This window comes from Mastacembelus armatus, chromosome 1 (genome assembly GCF_900324485.2).
Source record: "Mastacembelus armatus chromosome 1, fMasArm1.2, whole genome shotgun sequence".
Classification (NCBI taxonomy): Eukaryota; Metazoa; Chordata; class Actinopteri; order Synbranchiformes; family Mastacembelidae; genus Mastacembelus; species Mastacembelus armatus.
The window spans coordinates 15,378,411-15,387,946 of record NC_046633.1 but is presented as its reverse complement, the minus strand read 5'-3'; the positions used below and the strand labels follow the sequence as shown (position 1 = coordinate 15,387,946).

The following is a 9,536-nucleotide window of genomic DNA, read 5'->3' as shown; positions in this document are numbered from 1 at the left end:
TTTAACCCGTTCACTGCTGAATTTTATTTGGTCCAACCCGTCTGAAACAATGCATGAAAAGCTGCAGAGACACTGAAAGGTTTTTCTTTTGAAATAAATGGATCGAAAATGCAATCCTAGTGTAATTGTAATGTAGGAAACAATTAACGGATGGATACATAGTAAACCAGTAGCAGTTAACAACTGGGTGTGTGATTTGAAACCCCTTCTCTGGTCAGTTTATATTACCATTTTCAGTCTTCACCAAAATGCAACCGCCGCCATTTCCAACAAAAAGTCTTTGGCGGCCAAAGGCACGTATATCATCCCATGGTCAAGCCCCGACTGCTTCATAACGTGCATGGTGTCCGCACGCGCCTAGTGCCGAGTGATAACGGAACCGGGTCCCCAACGGGCTCCGCACACAGAAATAACCCATTTGGAATTAAACCCGGCGGCGTTAGAAACCCTACATTTGATGGCACACAAGTGTGAGCTCTGAACCCCCCCCCCAAAAAAAATCCGCCACAAAATCCCAGTGACCCGGTGTCATCTGACATGTCATTTCTTTGTGTGACCTTGACGCACAGAGGATATGGAAATCTATTCATTGTAATGCGCATAACTGCGGCTCGGCTCTGTCCGCAATTTAACTTTACACAGGCAATGATTCATGCCGCATTACATCCTACAGAGGCGGCTCTATCCAACGCCAGAAGAGCATGGAGGGGGAATTTGTTTTCCTATTTCACCGGGATCCCCTGTAATAGAGGAGGCCTTGTTATGGTGGCGGTGATAAATCAATGTCAAACGGGCTGTGTGGCCTTGACGGTGGCCAGGCCTGTGGTGAGTTTTAATGGTGAAAGAATCGGTTTCTGTTATTGATTATCTTATCACTTCCAATTTGTCCCCGCTCAAAATAGGCTTCATTTTAGGTGGCTCGGTAACGTTGGGTTTAGGACTAAGGGTGTAGTGATGGAAAATAAATATGTTCTGTGCCATTTGCTGTGACTGAAAATACAAAATGAAGCAAAAGGTCTCGCCAAGCTGCTAAATTCGAGCTGATGTGCAGGACACTCGGGCCATTGCGGTTTAAGATAAAACGCTGTCCTTTTTCACAGCACCCTCTTTCAGTTAGATCTCGCTGCACATCCAGCTACATGGGAGGGAAAGATGTTGCCTTCAGTGTCTCGTTTCAGCTCGTACATTTGAGACCCGAAGTCACGCATCCACCTGACGCAAATGTAGGCTACCTGTATTTGGTTGGACATTTTAAAGATTTCTTGTGTGATCATTATCAATGTAGTCATGTATGGTGCTAATTGCTGTGTCAATGAAGAAGTATATGTAGGGGTTCTTTCCAATAAAACACATGACCAGCTGGTTTCATACACTGGTACATTTTCTCAGATATATATGTATGTATGTATGTGTATATATATATATATATATATATAATATATATATGTAGTGAGCAAAGAATATGTTCTGTATTGATTGATGTCTTGATTAATGATATGTTGTGTTTTTTGGTGTAGATATCACACTACCTAAAGGCGACACACAGACCCAACGTGGAAAAACGAGAAATTATCTAGTTTATAGTGCCAAACAGTACAACAGCCAACATTACACTACACTACACATGTAATCTATATTTACAGCAATTGTTATCATGGGGGGCAGCTGAGTGGTTGGCACTGTTGTCTCACAGCAAGAAAGGCCCAGGTTCACAAACAGTGAGGGGCCTTTCTGTGTGGAGTTTGCATGTTCTCCCTGTGCTTGTGTGGGTTTTCTCCAGGTTCTCTGGTTTCCTCCCACAGTCCAAGAACATGTATGTCAGGTTGATTGGTGACTCTAAATTGCCCATAGGAGTGAGTGTGAGTGTGTGAGGTTGTTTGTCTCTGTGTGGCCCTGTGATGGACTGGTGACCTGTCCAGGGTGTACCCCTGCCTTTCACCCAAAGAGAGCTGGGATAGGCTCCAGCAGGTCCCTATGACCCTAAATAGGAATAATATAGTATAGCATAGTATAGTATAGATGATGGGTGGTTGGATGTTACCATGGTTTTTGTGCTCTATAGTAAAATCTAGTCTATGGTAAAACACCTTAATGTATCATTTTTCAAAGAAAATTTGGTTCTTTCTTGTGTCATGTCCATAGAAGCTGCATTTTTGCTTGTTTAGTTTTGTTTTGACATTTTCTTTTTTATATATATACCCCATCGAAGTCGTGATTCCACTTTTTCCGACAGGCACAAAAAGCAGCACAGCAACAGCACCCGCCCCTTTTACCTCCCCCTCGTCTGACGTTAAGCCAACAGCTATTTGCATGAAGTGTTTTCTAGCTGCAGCTCCAGCTCGCCAGCAGACCGAGTCTCTCCGAGGGAGAAAGCGAGGGAAGAGGCACAGTGAACATAGGAGTAGGAGGGGGCTCTTGTGTTTCCCATCAGAGGAGCAGAGCGGGGAAAACGGCCTGAAAGCGAGAGCAAGGTGTCGGATACCAAAAGCAGGGAGGAAAACAAAAACAGAGGAACCGCTTCTCGTGTGTCGGAAAATGGAGCTGCCCGCCGCTGGAGAGCACGTCTTTGCGGTGGAGAGCATCGAGAAGAAGCGCAGCAGAAAGGTTAGTCACAAGAGCAATGAAGGACATTTTTACACACATGCACACCGAAATGAGGATGGGTTCACTTTGGACTTCTGTATTATTCAAGGACTACTCATTTTTATGTTTTATTATACAATTCATGAGATGACAGTGCAATGCAGAGCGCCTTCTTGCTGCGTAAAGTAACGTTATGCTGATTACACCGTTTCTCTCCATGCACAGGGGAGGGTTGAGTATCTGGTCAAGTGGCGAGGATGGTCTCCAAAGTAAGTCTCCTTACTAGCATAATACTCATAATAACAACGCAGTATTCAAAACTGAAGTGTGTGTGTGTGTGTGTGTGTGTGTGTGTGTGTTTTAATGTGTGCATCCGCGTGAGCGTGGGCGCGCATATGGGCGGTTGCGCGTTCTTGCTTTGGACGCGCTGGCCACGATGATGGATGTGGTTTTGCAATGAGTGCAATCCCCAGTGTGCCAATTCAAAGAAGACATGTATATAATCGAAGCCCATGGTTAAGAAATGCCCATATATCTACAGCTGAGTGGAGGCCGGGCCATTATAGTTTCCTCCTCCTCCCTTTCACCCGCGCGTAAAAGTTACTAATGATTTAATGCTTTTGCATCTACAGGGAGTACACGTGTCTCAGCATGTCGTTTACTCATGAGCTAGGCCAGAATTAATATGTCAAAGAGTTGATTGTGCCCGACTGAGGGTAATTTTTATGCAGAAATCACCTCCTCTCCACAGCCACTGCTTATTAACGTCATTTGACAGATCAGTGTGTCTTCACCCTTCAACTTCTCCTCTCTGAATAGATACAACACGTGGGAACCAGAGGAAAACATTTTGGATCCAAGACTGCTTGTCGCTTTCCAAGACAGGTAAGTTTAGATTTAGACAAACCAGCCTTACAGGTGACAAAGTCCACAAATCGCATATTAAGATGAATAAACAGGTTTGTATTCATCATGTCCTACTATTCCTGTTCCTGACTCGGTGTTGGGATTGTCTGTCACCCTTCCACATGCCTAAAGGAGGTACTTTCAGTATGTTTGTAGTCAGCAACTATGCAGCCTGGTCACTTAACTGAAAACAAAAAACATAGTGTGTCAGTCAAAGGTGCAGAAATTCAGTGCCTTGGGGTTTGGATTAGGTTTAACAGTGGTGTAATCAGTAGTTTAGGGTATAGTTAAACTCAGGTCAGCGATACCAGCTCAAACTCTGATATTTTGGGTTATTTGAGTGCTGGCATCAGGTTGTTCTTACTTAAGTGCTACTTGTTGTCCCACCATTTCCCACAGGACAGTGCTGTCATTTGTATACCAATTATGCTAGCTGATAAACCAATGATTATTGATTATGCAAAATGAAAAACTTAACAAAACAGAAACTCTGTTAGATTAAATGGCTATTTTCAGACTTTATGCAACCATTGCTTTGATTGATTAAAAACTGGAATAGCCTCTACCTAAATGATTCATGATAAATCTATAAATACTTGGCATTGAGTAATAATATGTTTCATATATTTCCCAAAGACACTTAAATTACCCAGTTATTTATAATTAAAGTTATATTCACTTCTACTCCAGAATAGGCAAATATTGGTAATTTCAAAAGTTTAACTGCTGTACACAAAATAGTAAATATTCAGTATATGTGTACTGGAGACTTCAAGCTTCCACATCACACTTTTGCCAGTTGCATACTGGACCAAGATTAATGTTAATGACAGTCTTGATGTATCTATTTCATGCTTGCAGCTACATGTCTTATGATTTAAGGTGAGCACAGAGAAAATGTGCTCCTTCAGCAGATGAATATGGACGCATACATACATCACTCTGTGCGGGTTTGGGAATTATGGTACACATCTTTTCTTAATCTGATCATGATTTAGTGGGCAGTCCAAAGGAAATGTAGATTAAGGTAAGCAGGGAATTAAATAGTAGCTTAGTAGTTGCTGTAAATCAGAGGCGCATGCACCATCTCACAATTTAAACATCCTCATGTTCTCTATTAGTAAAGAGCCCTGTGTCCACGGTTTTAGCTGCTTGGCGAATTGCTAAAGACTCCGTTGAATGACTGACCAGACAGTTCAGTCTGAAGGCTAGTGTAACTGAATTTCTTAAATGCATGGCGTGTTAAACTGTCACTGGCTTTTCTCTGAGCCTCCCTCAGTTTTTGCTTACAGCAACCTTTCAGGCACAGGTCAGCCGTTAAAGCAAAACATCGACATCACTCTGCGTCTGTTTTTGCAATTACCTCCCTCTTTCTAAAGGGGAGAGATTTTATTGAAACTAATTGCATGTCTCTCTGGGGAGCCAAATCGTCTGAATGCCAGGCTATGAAAATACACTGAGTTGTCATTGTAATTAGATGTGAGGGAGGAGGTGGGGGGAGGGGACTGACATCACTCCTGTCTGCGGTATTGAGTTACTGCCTTGGAGAGACTTGCATGGAAACTGACAAAAGCTAAGGAAAGTCAGAGAGGGGATGGCCTTCAGTGTCTGCTCTGGATGCAGATGTTATAGGGAATATTGGGTGTCATTTAAGGAGAAAGAATTCCTTATTTGAAGCTTGTGTTTAGCTTTTTGTAGCAGTGAAGGGCAAGTGCAATGAGGTAACATTTGATGCATAAAGAAAGATGTGAAAATACGTTAACAGTGGAATGAAATGTCTGCCACTGTTCAAGGCACTGAATGAATTTCACCTTAGTGTAACTCCTACCTGTAACATGGGCACACTGTTTTTTAATTGAGCCCAAGGAGGACACCTCTGATGTTGTTGCCATGCAACAGCAACTCAGCAGTGAGAGGGCTTCACTGATTGGCTGTCGGTTTCCTCTCCCACAGAGAACGTCAAGAGCAGCTGATGGGATATCGTAAGAGAGGACCAAAGCCCAAGCACCTTTTGGTTCAGGTAATGAAATTATGATACTTAACATTTGACTTGATTATTAACAGTGGCAATGATGAATGACAGCTATGTTTTTTTCCATTTTAATGGATAATTTGATCTCAAAATCCAGGAAGTAATATTGTTTAAAAAAAAAAAAATGTAAAACTCACAAATGAGGTAGATTTAAAGTGGCACTCCAGGTATTTAGTGCTGCACATCCATCAAGTTGGAAGACTCATAAGTAAGAGGCTGATTTAAGAAATAATGGTGAAAGTTGAAACAATCCTGACTTTTAGAACCAAGTATGGGTCAAATTCTGAAAATGATGAACCCTAAACAATTCAGAAGCATTTTTTAAAACCTCTGACCTTCAAACTCATTACCTTCTGTTAATAATTTAAGGTTTATCCTATATATTTGTAGCATTTTACACTGGAGCTGAGGTCATCAGGGATTATTTGTCAGACTGTGAAAAACTCCCTCCAAAGGCATTATGTGACTGCTTTTACAAGCTGAGTAGAACCCCCATGATGAGAAAGTGATCTTCAGCATGTGTCAAATCAGACTACCCCTTTTAAATTTAGGTTCTTGGAGTGCCTGTATATTAACAATGGGATTATTTATTACAAACAATAAATTTGCTAGGAGGTAGGGAGGAGTTCCCTTACCTAACAGCTGTAGCTAAATGACTGTGAATCGTACATTTTGTGCATCAATCACCAGTCCAAAAGGCCAGGGGAACCCCTCAGAGGAGTACTATTGTTCCTCTCAGGAGGGTGTTGGTGGTAACACATGGACTAAAGTCAATGACGGGCCACAAAGCAGCCAGTGACATTCCTCCGAGCTGAGGTCACAGCCACAGGAGACAGTTTGAAATGTCATTCTGATGGCCGGCCCGGTGGCTGAAAGAGCGGCACAGGAGCTCTAGGAGGGCTGTGTGAATGCAGACTATGGCCTCTGAAATAAACATTGCAATCATTTGGCCCTCAGAAGAACCTCTTCACACGTTCTAAGCACTGTCTCATTAAAACTCATAGGGCTTTTTGTTATAGCCTGACACACACACACACACGTATAGATACTTTTGATGTTTAAACCATTTATCAAATTCCCTGCCCAGAGGGGTTCCCTTTATTTGAAATACTCATTTAATTGCCAGAAAGCTCCTAATTCATCATGTAATAATCAATGACTTTTATTTTGTTTATTTCTAATAACAATTAATGTCTTGCTTAACAGGTCCCTTCATTTGCTCGGAGATCCAGTATTCTGGCCGACATTCATGAGGAGTCCCCAGACGAGGAGAGCTGCCAGAAGACCAGCCCCATCCAGATGTTTCGTCCCCAGGCCCAACAGTACCAGCTGAATAGCAAGAAGCACCACCAGTACCAGCCGCATTGCATGGAGCGTGAGGCTGAGCAGCAGACCAATGGCAAGAAGTTTTACTATCAGCTCAACAGCAAGAAGCACCACCACTACCAGCCAGACCTCAAAGTGCACGAGCCCATATTTGCTAAACCCAAAGAAGTCAAAGCCCAGGAGCTGTCCAACAAAGGGTACAACCTGCCTCCAGTGCTACAGCAAAAGTGGATTCGGGACAAGGACTCAGGCTGTCTGACCAAAGTGAAGGATATCACCATGGAGCTGAAGAAGCTTCCAGCTGACCTCAATGGGAACAAGGAGCCAGAGAAAGTAAAACCTAAAGAGGATGCTTCACCACAGTCAAATGGTGTTAGCAACGGCAAGCTAAAGATTGTGAAGAACAAAAACAAGAATGGACGGATCGTTATTGTCATGAGCAAGTACATGGAAAATGGAATGCAAGCTGCTAAAATTAAAAATGCTGATTCTGAAACGACTGAAAAGCCACAGCAGGGAAATGGCAACAGCATGGAGAATCACCTTGAGAAGATGAAGCTTGTCAAGCAGCTTGGTCTCATGAATGGATTTTCAAAAATACCCAAAGACAACCCAACTGTCCCCAGTTCTGGATTTAATGGAGATTGCCCCAAAGAAAAGGAAATGTCCCCTGAAATGGAGCCAACTGTGACAGAGCAGGATAAACATGTCACGGTCAGGAGTCAGGAGCAGCTTCCAGCAGATCAACCTTTACAATTGACAACCAAGACTAATCTGCTCTCCCTGCCTTTGGATAGAGGAGTTCTGTCCTCACGGGACAAAAGAGGAAACCAAGGTGGATTTCAAGGACTAAAGCGACACCTCTCTGATACAGACAGAGAGGAACATGAGAGCACTAAGAGGTTTTTGAGCTCCAGGAGTATCAGTTCTCCTGACACAGTTTCTTCTCCCACCCAAAGCATCAGCATCGACCAAAATGGACAAAAAAATCACACAGGACTGCAGGACTGTGGGTACGCAGATCAAGAGGAACCTATTGACTTGAGAATCATCAAGTCCAGGCCCAAAGCTGCAGCTTCCACAGAGACCCAGCCTAAGACACACACACAAGAAACAACACACACACAAGAAACAACACACACACAAGAAACAACACACACACAGGATCAAATTCTAACACAGGATGAAACACGGACGCATGCAGAAACAGACACACAGGCCCAGACTGAGACACCAAAAACTGCAGAGGAGGAAAAAGTTGAGTCATTGCCTAAAGATGAGAAGACAAAAGAGGCGGCGTTTCCCTCTTTTCAACCTTTCCTTGGAAATATCATCATCACAGACATTACTACAAACTGTGTAACAGTTACGTTTAAGGAATATGTAATGGTGTAACAAGAGCTGGATACCGCACCTGTATAAATGTACATTACATATATTTGTATTTTCAGATGCTTGAATGTACAAATGATCCTTAATGTCGTTTTCCTTTTGTATAGCTCAGATAAAAAAAAAAGGAACCTTTTATTGCATTATTTGCATATTTCTTCTTATAAGCTCTGTTGTTATTTCTGAAGATTTTATGACATGCAGTATCATATTTCAGCAGTTTCTAAGTTGAAGCAAAATTAGATAAAATAAACACAGGAACTTCAATTGAAGATGCACTTAATTCTTGTAAATATGCTTCTCTTATCTGTGGGTGTAATTTGGTTTATACACTCAGTTGTCTACATGCCTGATAATGTCAAACAAATGTAGGCTATCTGGAGAATTTTGTAAGGGAGAAAATTCTATTGAGTTGATGGTAAATGACACTGTTAGTGTGTGTATACGTGTGTGTGTGTGAGTGTGTGTTTGCAAACAGACGGACAAATTTAAACATGGATGCATGGCGCTTGAACAGATTATGCCATTAGGCATACTTAAACAAGCAGATAAAGAAAAAAATGAGGCACCTTTCTGTCATTAAATGTGATTTGCATTGCTAAAAAGGAAGAGGGGTGTTTACGAAAGATTACTAATGGTGAATGTTTGATGTATGCTCCTATTATTTGGTCTCTGTTTAACATTAATGTGTTTTTGTCATTTATCACAAGATCTGCTACTAAGCACAAGTCAGTTCCATTAAGACAGTACGACCACATTTATTTATCTTTTAAAATAGCCTACACTAAAATGACTTTTTTATTTCAATGTGAGTCACAAACCTGTGTTAACACCCCCAGATGAGCTGCGTAATCCAACAGATTAGTGCCACCAGCTGGGTGCTCCATGATCCAGCTTCTTCCTGTGTGAGGAGACTAAATGGGTTTTCGTAAGAAAATATATCCACTTTGTGTCTTATTTAGACAAACCTTTGCAACAAATTGGAAGGTAGGAGTATGTCAAAGCACACCTTATTGTCAGATCTGTTCCCTTGTCATACACCCCTCCCTCCTTTTTTTTTTTTTTTTTTTTTTTTGTCTAAAAAAGAAATCCCTGTCAGCACTGTGTGACCAAAGGGGCCAGGACCAGCCCCGTGAGAACTTTGATCAGCTGCAGTTTTTATGTTTTGTGTGCAGACCAAAAAGTGAAGGCTTCCTATGATGCGTTTTGCAATAATAAAACTGTTTGCAAGTGACATGTGAACTTGTTCTTTGTTTTGTTTATATATATATATATATATATATATAAGCTATATGCTTAC

General features: G+C 41.8%; 1 protein-coding gene across 2 annotated transcripts; it reads left to right on the top strand.

Annotated features, from left to right (window-relative positions):
* Positions 1 to 1,945: 1,945 nt before the first annotated feature.
* LOC113128646 (E3 SUMO-protein ligase CBX4) lies at positions 1,946 to 9,303 on the top strand. Of its 2 annotated transcripts, XM_026304125.1 has the most exons (6): positions 1,946 to 2,604; positions 2,809 to 2,852; positions 3,403 to 3,468; positions 5,443 to 5,509; positions 6,728 to 7,945; positions 7,982 to 9,303. In XM_026304125.1, the coding sequence occupies exons 1-6, from the start codon at positions 2,311 to 2,313 to the stop codon at positions 8,240 to 8,242; spliced, it is 1,950 nt and encodes a 649-aa protein (XP_026159910.1). In that variant the 5' UTR covers positions 1,946 to 2,310; the 3' UTR covers positions 8,243 to 9,303. The 2 variants fall into 2 exon arrangements, with proteins under 2 accessions (XP_026159910.1, XP_026159909.1); XM_026304124.1 differs by having other exon boundaries at positions 1,956 to 2,604; positions 6,728 to 9,303.
* Positions 9,304 to 9,536: the final 233 nt, after the last annotated feature.

Excerpts from the sequence above, each read along its gene's own strand:
- LOC113128646 (XM_026304124.1), top strand. The coding sequence starts at position 2,311 with ATGAAGTGTTTTCTAGCTGCAGCTCCAGCTCGCCAGCAGACCGAGTCT. Across the intron at positions 2,605-2,808 it reads AGAAGAAGCGCAGCAGAAAG|GGGAGGGTTGAGTATCTGGT; the intron begins GTTAGTCACAAG and ends CTCCATGCACAG. Across the intron at positions 2,853-3,402 it reads TGGCGAGGATGGTCTCCAAA|ATACAACACGTGGGAACCAG; the intron begins GTAAGTCTCCTT and ends CTCTCTGAATAG.